Source organism: Poecile atricapillus, chromosome 2, assembly GCF_030490865.1.
Source record: "Poecile atricapillus isolate bPoeAtr1 chromosome 2, bPoeAtr1.hap1, whole genome shotgun sequence".
Taxonomy (NCBI): Eukaryota; Metazoa; Chordata; class Aves; order Passeriformes; family Paridae; genus Poecile; species Poecile atricapillus.
In genome coordinates this window covers 148724414-148746114 of record NC_081250.1, presented here as the reverse complement: position 1 = coordinate 148746114, position 21701 = coordinate 148724414, and the positions used below count along the sequence as shown (strand labels likewise).

At 41.4% G+C, this 21701-nt stretch overlaps 1 protein-coding gene across 1 annotated transcript in view; it reads left to right on the top strand.

Moving 5' to 3' along the window:
* The window catches only part of COL22A1 (collagen type XXII alpha 1 chain), a 239702-nt gene that overhangs the window by 27325 nt on the left and 190676 nt on the right, over window positions 1-21701 (top strand). Inside the window, exon 3 of the mRNA XM_058833583.1 lies at window positions 4106-4672. Coding sequence (XP_058689566.1) covers window positions 4106-4672 — 567 coding nt within the window. The remainder of the gene's footprint in view (window positions 1-4105; window positions 4673-21701) is intronic.

Sequence of the window (21701 nt, the reverse complement as noted above, 5' to 3'; positions counted from 1 at the left end):
TGCCTCACGCCCTGGGGCTGCTGCAGATCTCCCATGGCTGGGAAGCCATCAGTTCTGGGAGGAAATCTATAAACAGCCCAAGACATTTACTACTGGAAATACATAAAAGAGACCTCAGGGATGGAGATGGCCTGGGGGTCGAGGCTGTGATTTACCTGGGGTCTTTTGTTCTGTTGCAGGCTTAGAAAGTTTAGCTCAGCTGCCCACAGCAAGAGGAGCAGCTCACCACAGTTTGCTCTGGATGTGCTCCATCTACCCCACACTGGCATGGAGATCACTTCTTCATCGCCTTCTGTGGGTGTCAGATGAGACCTGGTGAATCTTCTGCCTGGCTGTGACTTTCCTGTGAGCTAAACAGGGCCAGGACACTGTTTATACCCTCCCTAGATTCAAGATATTTGAAGGATGTCTTGATGTGGTGCTTAGGGATATGGTTTAGTGATGGGCTTAACAATGTTGGGCTAATGGTTGAACTTCATGATCTTAAAGGCCTTTTCCAACCTAAATGACTCTAGGATTCTATGTTTCTCTGTTGTCTAGTTATTAGCATGGACTCTGGGACAGCTTTTGGCCCGGGCTCATGAACACTCTCCCCCAAATGCCACTGAGTGCATTAGAGGATGATGTAGCTGAGGGACTGTTCTTACAGGGATCCTTGACAAGGACACACTGGTTTTTGTGCAGCAGCAAGAAGAGTTATCTGACACCAGTGATGCCACACCTCAAATCAAAAATGGTTGTAGACCCACACAATTTTTTATGTCTAAAGACATTTTGAGAAGGAGGTTTTTGTCTCTTTTTCTAGGAAAGCTGCTATTCTGTAGGCTTGGGTAATTTATAAGAAAGAAAAAGGCTTTTTTAGACCTTCTTTCAGTTTAAGGAATAGTTGCTTACAGCTTTCTTATGTGATCTCTGTGGTTTTATGGGTGAAGTTTTCCAGGAATAAATACTTAGTTACCAAAGTGAAATCTCACTTTTTTTTCCCTCTGCTTCTGGACCTGTCACAGGCAGAATATAGTGAAGCCATTTATATGTTCATTCTGTGCTTTCTTTAAATAATTTTGGGCTTATGGCTTGTTTGTGAACTATATTTAAAGGTAATATTGCAAAACAGTTGGCTCAGTGTCTGAGTAGATGAACACAACTCCTTGAATCATGCTCCCAGAGAGTGTTCCTGCAATTACAAAACTGAAATTTTGTTTTCTATGACTTATCTCCCATAGTCCCTTAACATGAACTGAATTGTTTCTGCCAGTAAAAAGTACTGTCATAGCATTCTTGGAAAACAATCAATTTTGTCCAGCAGTTGACATTAGAGTGCTAAAAATGCAGATTAATATTTACTAAAAGCATTTCTGCAGCATTTTATCTCCCTGCCACCAGGTCTGTAAGCAAAGAATCACCAATGCCAAAAAAAAAAATTATCCTGGAAGACCATGTTTTTCTTCCCTTCAATGCTGTCTTGAATAAGCATCACTTTTTAAGCCTTAACTCCCCCTTGTTTTAAGGCTCATTGCCCTTGAACACAGACAGAATTCATTCTGTCTGTTCTGTTTGTTCAAAATTGCTGTTGTCTCACCTGCTGAGAGTCATTAAAATAAGTAACAGGAAGGTCTGTACCTTGTGGATTTTTCTCTCTAGTTAGTCTCACCTAATTAACATTCTTTCAGCCAGAATAGATTAATATAATAATGAATTTAGGAAGGGGGTGAGGTGGGGAAGTGTTTTCTTACCTTTTACTGTTAATCTTTTATATTCTCCAAAAATAAAGCAGAGCCACACTTGGAAGCAGCTGATATACGCAGATGTTATGTAACTTGCATGCTATAATATAAAATGATATAAACAATCATCTCCACTCTCAGACTGCCTTTGAGAGAGTTTTCCCAGACAGACTTGCTCTGGAGTTAGAGACAAGCACTCCCTGACTCACAAAATGCTATCCCAGAACACAGTCCCACATGCAGGTTTTGGCTGGCATACAGTTAATTTTCCTCACAGTAGCTGCTCTGGGACTGTGCTTTGGATTTGTGCTGGAAACAGTGTTGATGACACAGGGATGTTTTTGTTACTGCTGAGCAGAGCTCACACTGAGCCAAGGCCTTTTTTATTCCTCCTCACACCAGCCAGGAGGCTGGGGGAGCACAAGAAATTTGGAGGGCACAAAGTCGGTGCAGCTGCCCCTAACTGACCAAAGGGATATCCCAAACCATGTGGTGTCATGCTCAGAAATAAAACAGTGGGGAGACACTTGGCTGGAGACTGCTGCTTGGGGACTGAGAGTCAGTCAGTAGTGAGCAACTGTTTGCATTTGCATCACTCCTCTTTCTTGGGTTTTATTTATATCTCTTTGTTATTTTGCTTTTCATCACAACTTTTTCCTATTTTTTTTTTTTTTTTTAAATTTCTTCTCTCAACCCATGAGTTTTCCCCCTTTCACCTTTCCAATTCTCTTCCCCCCCAGTCCTGCTGAGGGCAGTGAGTGAGGGGCTGTGTGGTGCTTGGTTGCCAGCTGGGGTTAAACCACAACAACAGGTTGCTTCCAAAGAGATCCCAATGTGGATGGGCTGATCCCAGTGTGATCCCAATCCCACGTGCAGAGGTTGTTCCCACAGGCCCTGCAGCACCTGGGGTGTACTGGGATGTGCTCTGCTACAGAAATCAACACAGCAGCAGGTGATGCTCATTTCTCATCACCTGCCACACTCCAGGTGTACATTCAATCACTCTCATGGTCATCATGCAATGCCTTGAGCACTGACCTATTCTTTTATAATTCTTTTTTACTATTTTCTGAAGGCAAATCCTCTCAGTGTAGCTGAGATACCCACTCCCTCCTTTACTGTGTTGTGGGCTGCTCTGGAACCCTTCCATTCTGGGCAGGGTCACAAACCTGGGATGAGCAAACGAGCCAGAGCTACTTTGTGTCAAAATCTGAGTGTGGAAGGAGATTCTGTGACCTTCCTGTAGGTTCAAATGCTGGAATTCAGTAGGAAATATGTAATTTTACCACTGGTTCAAATATGCAGTTATACTTTTTGAGACAATGTGAGACAAGAACTGCTGGAGAAGCAATGGTTGGTGGCTGTGACCAAACTGACTTTGTAGAGCAGCTTTCAATCTTAAAACTCATAATTTATTAGGGATTATGGTCTATAATACTGGTTTAAATAAATGTAAGTATATATATATATACACATTTTGTGCAGCTGGGGCATTATGTTGATAACTCTTGGGCCTCAGTGGCACTTTAATGGATCTACTGCTTCCTGACTTGCACGTATCCAGAAACAGCTAAAGAACATCTCCTGAGAGATCTACTTTTTTGGCAAGTGTCTGACAAATACACAACCAGGCTGGATTGATAGAGGGCAAGCAAGTTGCAATTAAAATAGCTTTGTGTTTTGGATTATACAGGCCTCACATTGCAAATATCATGGTTGGGTCAAGGGGATGGTTGTGGGGATAAATGAACTTTTCCTTTACAAGGCAGCTGCCCTTTGTTGTTGAGGAACACATTCCAAAACACATTCAGTAAGTCATCCTTTAGCCAATACTCAGTGGCAGAAAGCCTCAAATTTGAAATAATCTTGTTATAGACTTTCTACATCAACATATCATGCTGGGAAAAGAACTGCTTCTAGCTAAGCATAAATGAATCATAACATTAATGCAAGAGGGGACACAAAAGCTTCATGACTCAGGGTCAGGATTGGCATAGGCAAGGTCAAGACAGAGCTTTTGATGTGTCCAGGTCATTTCAGAGCACTGACTGAGCAAAGGCACTGCAATGAAGTCAGAGAAAAATATCTTGATATACATGCAGAGGGTGTAGCTGAAGGATTGCGGAGAGGTAGTTAGAAGCAAAGGAAGGGAAATGTTTGCATTTCAAAATGAAGTCTATGCTGCTCTGTAGATATCCTGAAACTGATAAGGTGAATCACAAGGAAGAAGGGCTGGGAATCTGCTCTTCCTCTGCAGGATTGGGGGAGTGTTTGCTGCCTCCTCCAAATTGCTCACTAGGAAGCTGTATCTATGGAATATTTGGTATGTCTGGTCCTCTGCATTCATCTCCCCTTAAGAATGTCTTCTGCCACTCTTGCAGGTTGCAAGAGTGTTCACTATGACCTTGTCTTCCTCTTGGACGCCTCCTCCAGCGTTGGAAAAGAAGATTTTGAGAAAGTTCGTCAGTGGGTGTCTAATTTGGTGGAAACTTTTGAGATTGGCCCAGACAAAACCCGTGTAGGTGTGGTGCGATACGGCGATCGTCCAACCACAGAGTTCGACCTGGGGAAGTACAAAACCCGTGAGGAAATCAAAGAGGCTGCACGAAAGATTCAGTATTATGGGGGTAACACCAACACTGGAGATGCTCTCAGGTACATCACCACCTACAGCTTTTCCAAGGAAGCTGGTGGGAGACTTAGTGACCGAACTGTTAAAAAGGTGGCTATCCTTTTGACTGATGGAAGGAGCCAGGATTTTGTCTTGGATCCAGCCACTGCAGCCCATCAGGCTGGGATTAGGATTTTTGCTGTGGGTGTTGGAGAAGCCTTAAAAGAGGAACTTGATGAGATCGCTTCAGAGCCCAAGTCTGCTCATGTGTTTCATGTGTCTGATTACAACGCCATCGATAAAATTCGGGGGAAGCTGAGGAGGCGTCTCTGTGAGAGTAAGTAGAACTTTCCTTTCTGCAAAATTAGAATAGGTTCAGTAAGCATATAGGTATGAAAAGCTGTGATTGCTTTCTTTCATGCTTATACTTTATTTTCATGTCTTCTACTCAGTTCCACTCTGTAAGGAGTCACTGTTCAGAGCCAGGTTGGGTGGAGCTTTGAGAAAGCTGATCTGCTCATGGCAGGGATTTGGAATTTAGGTTATCTTTAAGGTCCCTTCCAACCCAAACTATGTTCTGATGTTATGTTTCTACAATTTCACTACAGGAGATGTGATGGATTTTTCTGGAAAGTTGTTATTAACTATAGGTTAGCTTCCAGAGTAAACCATGAATTCTATTTTGGCTCTGATATAGTTTGATTAGTTTATAATAATTTGGACTACTGAATCTTATTTATACCCAGATTTTGGTTTACTTTGTATAGGACCCTTTTCCCCCTTATTTTCTGGCATTGGAGAGAATGCTCTGGGTGCTGCTGGGAATGATCCTTAAGGAAGCAAAAGGTTGTTTGTGCTTTTCTGCCTTTCCGTGTCTCAACTCTGCTGACAACTGGTGTTCTCTAGTGCTCTGGCTGCCAACAGCATAAGCATTGGTGATGTTTTGAATGACTTTTAATGGAGAAAAGTGTGGGGGATTTGCAGTGCATAAATGACCCTGATTTTCCAGCTCCTTGGTGAAGAGGATGGGAATGACACTGTGGCTGGTATCTCCTGGCACTTTAACGGGAACAGCAATCACACATCTTGTTCTCCTTCCACCACTGATAAATCACTCTCTTGTTCTTACTGACTGCATGAAACCTGCCTGGCTTTGCTGCTTTTTGCAGTGTGTGTTGTGACTACATCGTCAGCCTCGTAGCTGATGTTGTGAAGATCTGTTACTGCTTTCTGTGACCTCCCTTAGTAAGAATAAAGTTCTGGACTTATGTAGGGTCCTTAAAGAATGACAAATGCAAGCAGGCAGTCTAGTTGACATTACCCAGCAACATCAAGATGTTACTGCTTTTTTAGCCTAAACATAAATGGGTAATGGATGGTGTAATCCCAATACAAATGGAAATTGTGGGGAATAATGACTGTAAGCTGTGCATACTGAAGGAGCTTGGGTTTGTTTTTTTTTTTCTGTGAAAATCTTGTGTGATCACCCACACAACTGGGCTCTAATAGAAAATGTTAAACCCTTCTGATTGGCACACTTGACCAACTCAAACAACTTCCTGTTACAGCTGCTGAACATCAAAAATGTGATCTTCCTTTTCAATTCTGTTATTTTCCTTTTCCAAAGCAAGTGTTTACTCTGCTTTGTACCTGGGTCATCATTTGTTGCCTGCTCCAAAAATCATTTACCTGCCTGTCAGAGTATAATACCATCTGTCTGTGGCTTTCTGAGCCCATCCTGTGTCCACACAGGCCAGCATAACACTTCTCATTCGATTGCAAAGGAGCATCCTTCATCCTGAATATGTGACAGTCACTCTCCAAGGTGTTTGCTTCTACCTGCACTGGTGAGCTCAGTGAGAAATGGGGGCTGTGGTCAGTTCATCCCACGTCTCTGCTGCTCCTTCCTCCTAGGGGGGAGGACTCCTCACACTCTTTGTTCTGGCATGAGCTCCTCCATGTGTCCACAGGTCCTGCCAGGAGTTTTCTCCAGCATGAGCTTCCCAAGTTCACAACCTCCTTCAGGCATCACCCTGCTCTGGTGTGGGGTCCCAGGCTGCAGGGGGATCTCTGCTCCCCATGGACCCCCATGGGCTGCAGGGGCTCAGCTGCCTCTCCATGAGCTGCACCAGGGGCTGCAGGGAACCTCAGCTCCAGCACCTGGAGCAGCTCCTGAGCTTCCTTCTGTACTGATGTCTGCAGGGCTATTCCTCTCTCATAGTCTCACTTCTCACCTCTGACTGAAATTTCGCCTGCACAGTAACTTTTCACCCTTAAATACACGAACCCTAATTTTTTTCTTCCTACATTTCAAACAGGGAAAGTGCTTTTGGCAGAATCAGTGTTATCATACTTATTTAATTTATTTCTTTGCATGCAGAGAGATTTTAAGAGACATGATGTTTAGATCAGGTCTAAATAAATATGAAATAGAGGATGAAGTAATGAAAGCATCTCCAGCAGAAATATTCTGGTAGAGATCAGTTAATTTTTTGTTACCTGCATGTGTGAGTAGAACTGTTTTGGGGGAGAATGGAGATGGAGAACAGGACCAAGTGATTTCTCAAGCATATACCACTTTTAAATTCCATGTTAATGCAGTAGGAACAGGAAAGGAGTTCTCTGTGATGGTTAGGCCTTCTACATGTTTAGAAAATCAAACTTTTACCAGCTATTGTAGTTAACTTTCAGTGGTTTTAATGACAGCTCTGCATAAAAAACACGAATATACAAGCCACAGGGTGGGTGGAAAACATGACCAGAGCACATGCCAAGCTGCTGTTTATTTTGTGCACATTCTGAGACAACAGCATATATTGCCACAGCCAGGCTCTGGTTTTAATAGACATAATCCCATGTAAGCTCCAGGGAGACACATGAATCAAAGGGAGGAAATGGGAGGAAGTTTTTTTTGTACTGACCACTGATGAGTCCTCCAGTCCTGGTACTGCTACTGAAATGTGAAGGGTCGTGACGTGTTGCAAATGCTCGATTTCATGCCAGCAGCTGCTCAGAATCGCTTGTCTCAGGTCTCCCTGGACATCTGGCCTAGACTGTCATTCCATCTTGCTATATTTGACTGAATTTAATGCTAAGAAGATGTCATTGAGAGCATTAATAGCATTTTAGCTCTCATTTGATCTTGTGGCAGTAAGTATAGCATAAATAAAAAAATAACATGTCTGCTCAGTAGGACATCATGTCAGGGAAAGATATTTTTGCCACATATCTCCATTACAATCTGGACTATAGCTGGCTGGCAAGAATGGGTGATGCTTTCACAGGAAAGCAGGAGAGAGAAATTCTGCTAAGAATTCCAGAGATGCTACATGCTTCCTAAATACAGTTCCTGCTTATATGTTGTAGGGATAACAACAGGCAGCTATGGAATATTTAAAAATATACTAGTCAAAAGGACTGTCATCACATGAATCTCAGATACTTTGCAAACAGAAGGAGATGAGGCTGAATTGTTTCAATAATGTCTTGGTACTGATGGTTTGTCACTGATTTCAGTTGATTTAGTGAGGTTTGTGATAAGGTATCAAAAGCGTGTCCAGATAATTCACAACATTTATATTTCTATTTTTACCTGTCTTTGTTGACTTTGGGTAGTGTATGAAGTGCATAAAATATAAGACATATGCTACAACTACTGTTACTGATGATGAAGGGCTTCCAGCCTTCAAAGCAACACCTTGAACATCCATCAAAAGGACAGTCTGAAAGCTTCAGAAATGTCTTTTTTTGAGGTTGCTTTTGCCCAAGTTCATGATATATTCACAGAAGAACAGCAAGCTGTTTCTTCTTCGCCTTTAGTGTTAAAAATATCTCATGCACAGAGACCATGACAAAGGGTAGGCATCTGAATTGTCATGTCTTGACTAGCACTTCCTAACAGACTTATCAGTACAGTCAAATCTCACAAAAATACTGAAATATTGGAACATATCAACATCTGAGGGTATATTCCACATTTTGCTGCTGAAGAAGATGTCCAGATTAAGTGCAGGTACTAAGAATTTGACCATCACTTGAAAATCTAGCGACTTGCAGATGGCTTTGGAAGTCTTAATTTCTCAGCAGACAACTGCTGCTTTTTAAAAAGCTGCAGCTGGGCAGTGACCCAGCTGATGTCACCTCTGATATGTCCTGCTGCTTCTTGATGCTGCACTCCCACAGTTGTTGTGGTGCCTGTAACATTCTCTGTAACATCTCCATCTTCCAGCAATCATTCATGTTACAGACGACAGGATCACTCATCCTTTCATCACCACATTTGCTGGATAATGGCAGTTTCCTGTGAAGGCATGAAAAGTCCATGACAGAATTTCCAACTGATTTATCCTTTACTTGAAACTAAAGAAAAAAAAGACTTTTCATGGATGTGAGGACTAAATGTTTGTTTAGTGGTGATCCTCTGCCATTTAGTTGAAGAACTGTCTGGTATCTTTTGCCTTCAGGAAGCACTGCAGAGATATTCAGTTATTCTTTTTCTCCTACAGAACTTTTTATTTTCAAATCAAATGTCTGAAACTCTCAAATCTACTTTTCCACTTGGCCCAGTCATCACCAGCTTAGAGAGAAATGGTTCCAGAGCTGGTGTCTGGCAGGCAGCTTTGAGCTCTGCGAATGAGCTGTGGCTGCTGGTTGTCCCTCAGTTTCTCCACAGATCATGAAGAAGTGACTGTTTTCCCAGATCATAACTACAGCTCTCTTCTAGCACTGTGTAACCTCCACATAATTTAAATGTTGCATGTCCAGAGAAGGGCATCAAAGCTGGTGAAGGGTCTTTATCATGAGTCTTTTGAGTAGTGGCTGAGGGAGCTGCGAGTGTTTAGCCTGGAGGAAAGCAGGCTGAGCTGGAATCTTATCATTCTCTACAAATCCCTGAAAGGATGATGCCTTAAGTTTTTAGCTTTTATATTTTTCAGATCCTGTATTGCATTAGAGTATAATTCTGAACTCCACATAGAGCGTTAGTTAAGTGTCTTCACATTTTGCTCAGACAAAACAAGACAAAACAATCCTTCCAGGCCTGAGAACCAAGGACAACCTCGGCCTCAGGCCCCAAAAGTATAAACAAAAGTGAATTGGGACAAAGAGCAAACTGGGGGAATATGACTTCATTACCTGAAGCTGTATTTGGACAATTAACCCCTGATATGCAAATAGACCCAACTTTCAGCTGTCTGAGAAACTCGTGGCCATTGTCATCTTGGGTGTAGCCTCTGTGAGGTGTTTGCACTGCCCAAGCTGTACCTATTGAAGGCCTTTAATAAACACCTACTTTATTTTCTAACTCTGTCTAGCCTCTGTTCCAGGTAGCCATTCCAAGGCATCATAGCCAGGTGGGGATTTGTCTTCTCATGGGAAACGAGCAATAGGACAAGAGGAAATGGCCTCAAGTTTCACCAGGGAGGTTTAGATTGGATGTTCAGAAACGTTTCTTCACTGAAAGGATTGTGAAGCAGTGGAAGATGCTGTCCAGGGAAGTGGTGGAGTCACCATCCCTGGAGACATTTAAAAGATGTGTAGGTGTAATGCTTGGGGACATGGTTTAGTGGTGGGCCTGGCAGTGCTGGGTTAATGGTTGGACTCAGTGTTCTTAAGGGCTTTTTCCAGTCTAAACAACTCCATGATTCTAAATAAATTCTTATTTTACTTGGTACTCTGAAATGAATAGATTTGTTCTGAGATTTGCAACAGTGCTGTTTTATGACCAGCCCCACTTATAAAAAAGAAAATCTTATTTTTCCTAACTTCCTTTTCCCATCTGCCAGCACGTGCATTTATGTGGCCCCACCATGAACTATACCAAGAAGCCAATGAATATTTTTGTTTCCTTTCCCAGATTAGTTTTTCTCAGATTTATTTCACCATGCTCTCCCAGGGGAGGAACCAGCACAAGGTGAGAGCAGCTATCTAGGAGCAGAAGACCTGGATTGCGTCCTTTGGTGCAGTGCTAGCTCATATCAGCTTGATGAACATTAGTTAAGGACTTCAGAAAACTGAGGAAAATCCTTCCCAATGCAGACCTGAGCCTGTGATCTGGTGTGCTCTGGTTTGTGCTGTGCATAAAGTGGATTGTTAGGCGGGGTTTTCCCATTCAATCTCCCCTTCTAAGCTTCAGCACAACTTGCTTGCCTTGAATAAACATCTTGTTTAACAAAAATATCCCACTGCAGATGGATCTCTGCAGGATCCTGTCCCATTTTCCTTAAACAGGCTTTCCAGTACACATAATTGTTGCTGTTTTACTACTGCCTCAGCTCCAGTTTGTTCAGGGAGGGATGGCAGAGTCCTCCCTCCTCAGCCACGCTGGGAGCATCTTGCTGGGAGTTGTTGGTAGGAGGGACGAGCAAGCTTGCCACCACCTTCACTTAGACACAGACTGTCTGTCAGTGCCTCCAGGCAGCACTTTGATATTTCTGTGCACTCGGGTAGCTTTTCTCCTCCAGAACGGATGTTAGCTCTGTTAGAGTTTCAGAGAGTGATTTATTGATTTATTTTCATTCCCTTTTATGCTGGAAAAAGCAATGTCTTAGACATTGCCTTCAGGTGGTGAGGTTATTTCAGCATCTGTGGCCTGATTTCTTCTTTTTGCTGAGGGAGAAAAAGATATGAATTCAAAAGTCATCCAAAACCCAGAGTTTTAGAAATAAGTCTGTGACAGAAAATGGTTTTACTTCTTTTCTTTGATGCAGTTTGTGAGAAAAGGAGTTTGTTCCAAACCTGCAACTTCATACAGAGCACTGTAAATATTAATATGGGACTCTGCAGATAGGAATATAATAAAATGAGATCAATTAAACCTTTTGCACTTGCCTTTCTTATCTCTAGCTTCTTTCTTTAGCAGTTACAGACAAATAGTAGCATCATAAACCACAGGCAATCACTTTATGTAAAGCAGTGAATCTCTGGACTGACAACAACATGTTGTCTGAAGTCACAAAATCTGGCTGGATGATAACATCTCCCTTAGATTGTAATAGGTTTTCTTGCATTTCAGACAGGAAAGCTCTCTGAACAATATTTGATGTACATTAAAAATAATTGTAAAGGCAAGGACTCAGATAAAAATAAGTCTCAGATTTAGAAAGAAATATTGAGACAATCAGGAAAAGCATGGGTCTCAGAGCCTTATGAAAAAGTAATGTGCTGTTTGGAGAAAAATAAAAGGGGGAAAAATGTGGTGACTATGGAAGCCATTTCTAAATAATGTAGAAGTGAAGGAGAAATACAGAAATAGAAGCAGGCAAAAAGCTGGAACATATTCTTATGTGCTGGAAGTAGCTTGTTTTTCAACCCTGTCTGCAGCCCACATTGATTTTGCAGGAGCTGTGGATGCTCAGCACTTTCAATATTCAGCTGTGGAGCCCAGGACTTCTCCAGCTGCAATCAGGAGGCTTTCTGTCTGCTCCAGTGGAGTCCAAATGATGGGGTAAAAGAGACAACTCATCCTTGGGGCAGCACTGTCTCTCGTGGTGTTTGCTGTCTGATGGACAGCTGAGGAATGCTCAGCAGAAAGAATAACCTCTGAAGATGGCCAGATGCTCAGCAGGAGATTAGGGCAAGGCACTTAAAAACCTCTGAGGCTTTAGGTTTAGTTACAGGCTTTTCAGTCCAAGAAAAACAAAGCAATGAGGAGAAAACCTTTGGCATGTGGCTTCATGAATCTAAAATACTTTAAATTTCAGCAGATTTGTACAGTCAGGCCCTTCTTCCTCCTTCATTTACAACCTCTAAACTGACCTCAAACTGAAAGGACACCAGTTACTTAAGGTCTTAGTGTTCTAAGCCTGCTCTGTGGTTAATTCTTATGCTTCATGTGACTATTTACATCAAAAGATGCCAGTAACTCCCAACAAAATCTATAAATGGAATAGATCATTGCCTGCTGTGGTTAGGTGCACCTGAAAATTAAGCCTGCAATCTGAGGTGGACATTAAATCCATTTCCTCTGCTCTCTTTCGATTTGGAGATGTAGTTCTTTTTAGGTTAGGGAAAGTCTGGGGAGGTGCTATGGGGATTTATTCCCAGTTCTCCTGATGGACCTGGTAGAATTTGCAGGAAATGATAGAAAAGGTTGAATCTGAATCAGAGCAGGAAAAACCCATGCAATAATATTCCATCATAAGATATTATACTTCTAAAACCCAGTGGGTTTCCTGAAACCCCCAGCTTCTTATAAAATGAATATTTCTGTAAACCCACTATAGCAATGGTGAGCGTGGTCTCTCAGGGCTGGTGAGGTTGCTTTTTTTTTTTGCTCCTGGCTCCATAAGTTCCAACCTCAAACTCTTTAGTGAGGAGTAACTCCAATGAGAGCTGCAGATCCTGTGATTCAGCCTAATGAGGGAGTTTGGATTTACCATGGCAGGTCCTGGATTTCACAGAAGGATGCGGTGGTTGCTGTTCATGGGCTGCCTGTGACACCTGGGAAAAGGTTTGGCACAAAAGCTCAGCTTTCTCATCAAATAGATTAACCAGAAAATTTGTGACCTTTCACAGTATTGAATCAAGTGCATCACCTCATAATTGAACTGATTTTGGTAACAATTGCAGAGGCAGAACAGAACTATAAGACCAAAACTGTGTTCAGAGATAGATAAACTGTCACATTAGCACCTGGAACAAAATGGACAGGAACACCTACTTTTAAGATCTGGGATGAAACCATTGCTTCCAGTTCTGTGTTCAGCTGAGCTGTCTTTAGAAACCTGTGTTATTTATTTCTGTGATCAAAGCAAAGTTGGGCAATTAAGCTTTAATGGCTTATTTTGAAGCTTTAGGTAGATCACAAATTCATAGAATGGCCTAGGTTGGAAGAGATCATCTCATTCCAACCCCCTTGTCATGGACAAGGACACCTCCCACTAGGCCAGGTTGCTCAGAGCTCCATCCAACCTGGCCTTGAACACTCCCATGGATGGAGCATCTGTTTGAACACATCTGTGGTAGCTGTAAACCTTGCATGGTCTTTCTGCAACAGCAATATTCTGTTAATTCTAGTGATGTTATTACTATGTTTCAAACTTAAATGATACAATGATTTCCTTTCTTATCCCTTGGTAATATGAAGTGGTGCATCCTTTCTCCTTTGGAAGTTTGTAAATGTTTCTGAATTTTAACTTCTTTTTTCTTTTTTCTTGAAATAAACCAAGCCAACAAACATAATTTAATTCTAATGTATCAGTCTGTTAAGAATATTTCTTCCTCAGTGGTAGAGCTGCAGTGTGGTTTAAGTGGTGGACTATTTTTGTTAGTAAATGGTAGGGTTAGTGATTCAATCCCATCAAGTTCCCTACAAGTTACACCCAAATAGCAAATTCCTTTTCAGATTAGTAAGCTTGTTTATGATGCAAAACAAAAGCAGTGGGAGTACTCTGACACCTTGGAGAACTGCTTTTTGATAAAGTACTAATTAAGTTCTTTAAAATGCAATTAAGAAATTGTTGCAAGTTCTGCCGTATTAATGTGCTTAAAAATGGTGGAGAATAGTTCTAAGTTCTGCATAAAATGCTTTTTTTCAAGCTGTATATTTTGGGAACTGCAAGTACTGCTGACCAAAAGCAGGGAAGGTATCTTTCAAGTGAGGTAGCTCATTTGGGTACAGTGATTTTTGTCACTTGCTATCCTTGTCTGTTGAACAGCAGGGTCATGGGACATCAGGATGCTAAACTGCATTAATTTCCTTTTGGATTAATAGTCAACACTGTGTCAGTTTGGCTATAACTTTATCTGTACTCTAGGAAACTAAGGAATTTATATATAAAAACACATATGTGTATAAGTTTCAGTATGTGCATATGTATAAAAGTTTCTATATGTATAAACTCTGAAAAATGTGTCCTTTCAGTCTGAAGTATCAGTCTTTTTTTACAGTGAGATAGATAAAGCTGTAACATGGTAAAGCTCTAGAGCAGATGAAATACAAGACATTTTTACTGCAAAGTGATTACACACAATCAACCCAATCCACCACCTCTGGGTGAGACTTAATTTAGCTACACTGCCATAGGAATCACTGTGCTTTGTTCCTCCAGGGTTTTACAGCAAGATGGATAGCATATATTAGTTCTATCTGTATATTAGTTCTACATCTACTGCAAAAATCTCCCTGATTTGGCACTGAAGATGCAACACCTCTGCCAGAGGCTACAGTACTTGTATGACACAGGTGGGATGGTTCAGCAATATTTTAGTCACTAGTGTTAAAGCTTTGTGGCAAATGACCCTAGTAGCTTAGATCAAAGGGTGTTTCTGAGTTAAGATTGATGTTGGATCAGAACTGAAAACCACAAATAGAATTAAACAGTTTTGTATCTTTACATTCAGGTCTTTGGTAGGATTCATACCATCTAACTGCAGTAGCCTGAAAGTTATTTGTCCATGCTCTTTTGACAGTCAGTGGAAAGGAGCAGCCATCTGAAGAGAATGTTTCATCCTTTTTGAGGATGACTGTTTGAGACAGGTGACACGATTCAACCTCTGAGTGTCTCTCTCTTTTCATTCACTTTTTAGAGAGCTTATATAACTTTCTCATTGGATTCTTCACTTTGACAGCCAACAGTACAAGAGTTGAACCTTTCCCTGGCACATTCTGGGAATACAATAGTGCTTGCTTCCTTATGCCAGTAAATTCAGTTTGCTGGAATTTAGATTACTGATGGATATTCAGGCCAGCATTGTTGCAAGCTGAGCTGGACATGCTGCATTTCCCACCCAGTTCCCTGATGCTGCAGGGTTTGTGCAGCTGAAGGAGACAATGCCAGTTTAGAGAGCTGTTTTCAAGTAGTGCCATATGTTTAGGATCAAATATTGTACTGTCAAGTTTATTGAATCCCTAAGGGACTACTCTTGTGAGAAGAATGGTTCCCTGTCCCTTATCGCAGGCTTCTGCCTAAATCTTGTGATAAATTGGTCCTTGAAGTTAACTGTGTTGGGATATTACCTGCTGCAGTCTGTTGGCTCATTTGTAGCAAGGAAATAATGCTTTAAAAAACAAATAATGGCTGCAATACAATTAAGAGTAACAGAGACAGCTTTTTTAATTACTATTATTGACAAATACCTTTGTTGCTAATAGCTTTTTTGTTGTCGTTGTTAATTGAAGCGTGAATCCACTGGTGCTTAATGATCTTTCCAGTTCTCACTGTAACAAAGTCAGACCCCAAACCAAACTCTACTGGAAGCAAAATGGGAAGGATGCCAGCTCAGACCAGCTTGAATGTAAACCAAACCCATTGCTGGTGCATCCTGGTTGTCTTCCCATAGAGACAAGGTAAAAATTCACTTGGAGGACCTGGTGAACGAACCCAGTGGAAGAACTGCTGTGATAAATTCATCCTGCTATGAATGGGATTGGGAAGCTGACTTTGAGCCAGTGGAGTTCTGAGCAAAGGTTAATGTAATTAAACAATCTTTCTTATCTGATCATTATCTGATAGAAGAAACAGAAATGGCTTTAAATTGAAAGAGATTAAATTTAGATTAGATAGGAAGAAATACTTTGAGGGTGGTGAGGCACTGGAACAAGTTCCAATGGAACAGGACTTTGGTGTAGCAGGTGTCCCTGCCTGTTACCGCTGAAGATGAATAGATCACACGGACACAGGTTGAAGTGTGGTGAAGAGAAGAGAAAATTTATTTTTCCCCCCAGGATTTATAGGCTCCTGACCACAGCCAGGGATTGGATGGTCAGGATAACACTTTCTCACTGCACTGGCTATGAGAGATGTCCATCACAAGACGTGTAACAGAAAGAATGTACACATATCTATGTTTACAGTTACTGTCCTGGGAAAGTCTTTAGAAAACTATGTTAGCAAGCTCAGAAGCTGAGTTTTCAGGGCGACACCTGCCCATGGCAGGTTTGGAACTGATTGATCATTTAGGTCCCTTCCAAACCAAACCATTCAACAGCTCTATGATTTATTCAAATTTTCACTGAATTCACTCTGGGTGCCTTTTGCAGAAGTGTCCATGTGAATGGCACCTCTGCAGTAGAGTGCTGATTTTGGCTGGGATGGAGTTAATTTTTTTCACAGTGGCTGGTATAGAGATATGTTTTAGATTTCTACTGAACACAGTGTTGACAATGTAGAGATGTTTTTGTTATTGTTGAGCAGGGCTTGGCTGATGGAATACAGCATGCCTTGTCTCAAATATTTTAACTTTTATATAAACATAACACATATAAGAAGGATCATGATAGAGAAGGGATGTGCTGAGGACTAACAATCCCTTGGGGACTGAAATGATCCAGACCTACCTTTGAGTCACAGGTTCCTGAAATCCAGACTCATTGTTCTCTGGTGCAGCACACACACTGCACAGATCAGGCACTTTGGAGAGGTCACTTAGACTAGGAAACTGGATAGCCACTTTTTTCAATTCCTTACACCATATTTCCCTATATATTTTGGCAGTGCCAGGAGTTTTGCAAGAGGGCAGATGTTTGTCATAATGTTCCTTTCCTAGCAGAGCTTACTGACAACCTTCAATCACCACTCCCACTCCAGAGAAATAATCCCACTTCTACACCTGTGGCTCTATTGGAGCTTATGGCTCTAATCAAAAGGGTAACAGAATATAAAAATAGAAGGAAATAATCATTATCCTTGCTTGTAATGAATAGGATATGAGTCTTAGTTGAATTGTGAGTGTGTAATACTCACAAAAGAAAGCAAAATGTACTGGAAAATTTACTGTGTTAGTTTATTCAGGGATGTATCTGCCAACTATTCCTCCAAACTATCAGAGCTCTGTGCTGGAATAGTGAGTCATGCACGTTGATTTTTAGCAAAGTTGTTTAAGGACAAGTGTAACATTTGCAGAACTGCAAATCTTTCAAGAATTCAACATCATTTACACAGTCTGTTCTGATTTCTATTAGAAAGCATAGAAGCAGATGCCTGTCTAATTTACCTGCCTGATAAATTGTTCTTTGTAGTGACCTTGATAATATCCCAAAGAATTAATTTCCTGGGCTAATACCATCTTTATAATTTATTTATCACCAGCTGAGAATTTACGTGCTCACAGCTTTACAAGCTGTAAGACAGTGTAGCTTCACACAATGTAAGATGGTACACAGGAATCTCCTTAATGTATGACTGGCTCAGAATCAAGGATTTTTATCATCTATAATTAGGAGTTTATCCCAGTGGGTGGGATTTTTTTTTTTTTTTCATTGTAAATCCTTTTGCATACTATTATTTAGTTAAAAATACTGTCCTGTGTGCTTGCTGACAGTACAAGAAAACAGAATAGGAACTATAAATAAATGGAATTAGTGGATGGGTTGCTACACCCTCCCACCACATTAATCTCTGCAAACTATTTTTGAGTTGATTATAAGTAATTTGGCTTTGGAGGTCGATATTTTTATTTGTTCTAGGGGGCCTGTAATAAAGAAAAGTCTCTCAGCTTTTTACTTTGATTTCTGTGGGCACATGCCTTGACCATAAAATGCTAGATGCTACTGAAATATTGAAAAAATATCACTTCATCCACAGGGTCAAGAATTTTTATTTTTTTTTTAGGTTCTTTAGTTTATTTTATAAGTAAAGCATTAATTTCTATTTTGTAGCATAGAGTGGTTTCACTCCTCTTTGTTTATGCTCAGTAATATCTCACTGCTAATTATTTCCCACTAACTAGTAGTGTGCAAGATAATAAATGTTCAATTAACCAAACATCTGAGAAAGTATTAGACTGACTTGTCACAAGTTTGTATGGCTATTTGCATGCATTCTGAGTCATTTCTAGTGAATCCAGTGGTTTTCTTAAGCTCACACAGCAGGGCACTAAATGACCCCAGAAATAAACCTTGGATGGTCGGATTTACACGTGGTGCAAATCCCTTCCTTGTGGGGTGCTCTGCAGATTTTCCATGAGAGGTTTGATACACTCAGGTATAATGAAGATGCACATTGGGTTATGGAGATCCAAGCACTTAGTCCTAAAAGAACTCCTGTCCTACCAGCAGGGAAGGTATATCAAACAAATGCAGGATTCTTAGGAGATGGTTCCTCACTGCAGAGGTTTTACCCATGGGGGCAGCAGTGGATTGGGGGTGTCCCTGTGTGTTATTAGTGTGCTCAGCACAGCTCTCAGGATGGGCTTGGCCTGGCTCTGTGTGTTTCTGGATGATGTTTCTGCTGGTGTGTGTTCCACTGCTCCCTGACAGGCACCTCCAGTGGTGTGCCAGGCTGAGGCTATGTTGGTGCAGGTCAGGAACGGTGCAGGAACACTTGAGGTTGTAATTGTGTGAGGCTGACCCTTTCATCTTCTCTTCTTTCCTTTTTCCTTCTCAATAATTGTCTTCCCTTCACCACAAAATGCACAGGAGAAGAACAGCTTTTCAGGAAAAGTGCTTCTACCCGTAACTCAGTGGTGGAGTGAGAGGGAGAAATGCCAAGGAGAGCAAGTAAATTGATGTCAGTAAGTTCATAGTCACAGAGGTTGTTTTGTCTGTGTTGTCTCTTCCCCCACCACCCCTCATTATAAAATAAACTTCCAAGTAACCTGCTATCACCAGAAGACAGGGGACTGAAGGCACCAAGGGCCTTCTCCCCTTCATCTGCTTTGTCCCAGGGGCTTGTGACTTTTCTGCTGTGGTTGGATGTGTGTTCAAACTGAGCAGAGGATGAAGTGTTGATCAAGTCACTCAGTGGAAGGGGCTGGCTGCTCATCTTATTGTGGATTTCTGGTGAAGAATGGTCACTGATGCGGGACTCCATGCCACCCATGGACTCAAACCCACAATCTGTCCTTTAAATAAGCCTCTTTTGGAGTACAGGCATCCTTTATTTTCTTCTCTTCTGGACTCAGTTCTTTTTATAGCATCCACTTTTTTTTTAATATATGTATATGCACACACATCCATATACATAACTGGAAGTGAATGGAGTGATTTTCTCTCAGTTAACACAAATAAAACCTAGGGAATGGAAACCACAGGGGTGGATAAACATGCAATTCATTCTGGGTGGATCTGTGCTCCCACAGGGGGAGGTGAGTGTCCTAATTTCAGAATAGTACAGACTGAGTTTTCATTAAATCAGTAGATGTTTAATTATATAATTTTGAATGCAAAAGTGGAGAGTGTAGACATATATCTGCAATGAATCTATAATTATATAGTAATTTCTGTAGTTTTGTTTTGGTTTTGGTGGTTTGGGGTTTTTTTTTTTGACACGTTGATGATTTTCCTAGGGTTGGTGGGGCCCACAAAAAAGCAGCTGAAGCCAGCATAGAGAAAACATTGCCTGTGTGTTTTCCTGGTCTTGGGCTGAGCTTTTCATTTCACTTTCATCTGGAATTCCACACTGGATTCTAAGTTTGATTCCCCCTACACCTCTGGGTTTGTAGGTGAGGAGGAGCTGTGCTAGGGTGATAGAATGATGAAATGGTTAATGTTGACTTTCACCAAGGAAAACAACACAGTGCTTACCCCCTGTGAGTCTGCCAAGCAGCATTAAACCTTCCTGCTGGATTCACTAATTCTGTTATGGCAGCTCTTTTTAATGAAGGTGGAGCATAAAGAGATGAGTTCCAGCTGTAGAAGGTGGATCAAAATGGGCCAGCTCAGGGAGAGGTTCTAGTGCGTTTCACCATGGCAACATTAACTCAAAAGCAATTACATTTATAAGTTTATTATAGAATTATAGAATGGGTTGCAAGGGACATTAAAGATCACCTATTTCCAACTTCCTGCCATGAACAAGAGTACCTTTCACTGGATCAGGTTGCTTAGAGCTCCATACAGCCTGGCCTCGAGTTCTGATAGGGACGGGGCAGCCAAAACCTCTCTGGTCAGCCCATCCCAGTGCTTCACCACCTTTAGAGTAAAAAAATAAACTTCTAATATCTAACCTAAATCTACTGTCTTTACTATTTGAAGCCAGTCCCCCTTGTTCTGTCGCTCCAGGTTTTTGTAAAAAGTCTCCATCTCTCAGGTGTTGAAAGGCTGCAATCAGGTCACCCCAAAGCCTTCTCTTCACCTCCTGAATAATCCAAATTCTCTCCACTTTCCACACAGGAGAGATGTTCCATCCCTCTAATCAACTTGGGGCTTCTTCTGGACTTGCTCCCACAGGCTGATGTCCTATCTATATGTATAAAGAAGTTAATGGAAATAATAGATTGGATGTACATGTGCAGCTTTATTTTTGTCTGGGCAGACACTGTGTGATGGAAACTTGTGCTTGCTCAGTATTTGTGCAAGAAGTCAAGAGAACCATGACACTGAAACTTTAGTTTAAATTACTCTTTTGTTTGTACTTGTACATAACCTTGCACTGACTAAGAAAATTCATGCCATATTAAATTCTGGCAGTGGTAATGATCAAAACTCCCAAACCACCAGTGTAAGAATATATGAGGAGATATGACCATCAGTACTCATCTTGCCTTTGGAGAAGTATGGAAACATGGGAATAGAGGGCTCATCATCAGTGTTACAATTTGTTGCACTGATTGCCAGAATCACTTCAGCAAGACAAAAGTGGGAACTAGAAGCTGCTTCTTAAGGGGCATGTAAGATTCATTTTTTCCTAACTCAGCACAGTTAATGCCTGAAAAAAGATCACCTATGGGGCTTGTAGAGTATGCTCTGGCTTCTTTAAAATGCAGGCTGATGCCTTTTTAAGAGATGAGGTCTTGTTCATTTCGGCCTCAAACTGCTGGTTTTAACAGCATTTTCTTCTGAGAAAGGAAATATTATTTTCCAAAAGAGCAGATATTGCTGTGGGATATGATGTGTCTGATGTCATGTGCAAGAGGCCTTGACGCTGGTCATAGTTTTCTGTAGCTGTAAAATTTGTGAGTCTGGCAGAGAGATGTAAAAAAAGCTTTGTTGAGAGATCACCAATGTATTTTTCTTGTGCTTTCCTCCAGCAGAAAACCTCTCTATTAGACTGAGCTTTCAGACCATGGAGGAGGGATATTTTAATCTCTTAGTCTCTACATATATAGGAATGTTTGCAAGGTTCTGGTCCTGGCATGGGTGGAAGATGGGAAGAAAAGTAAAATGGGAAACGTGGCCTTTGATTAGAAGGCGAACTGTGCTCTAATGGAGGTGATTAGAGACAAACTGTAGACTTTGTTTGGCCATAAGGCAATAGAGCGGTTTTCTTTTCTTTCTGGAAGGCTGCCAAGCTGTTTCTCAGTAACTAATCCCGAGTCAGTTATGGGCACAGAAAACAACACCACATATCCAGCACTTTCCAGGGAAAGGGGTCAGACACTGATGGTGGTGATCACTGCAGGGAGCAAGTTTTCCATTTCCCAGCAGAAGCACTGGGTCTGTATCACTCTCCCCAATCCACCTGTTTCCCAGAGAGGCAGTGGGGGAA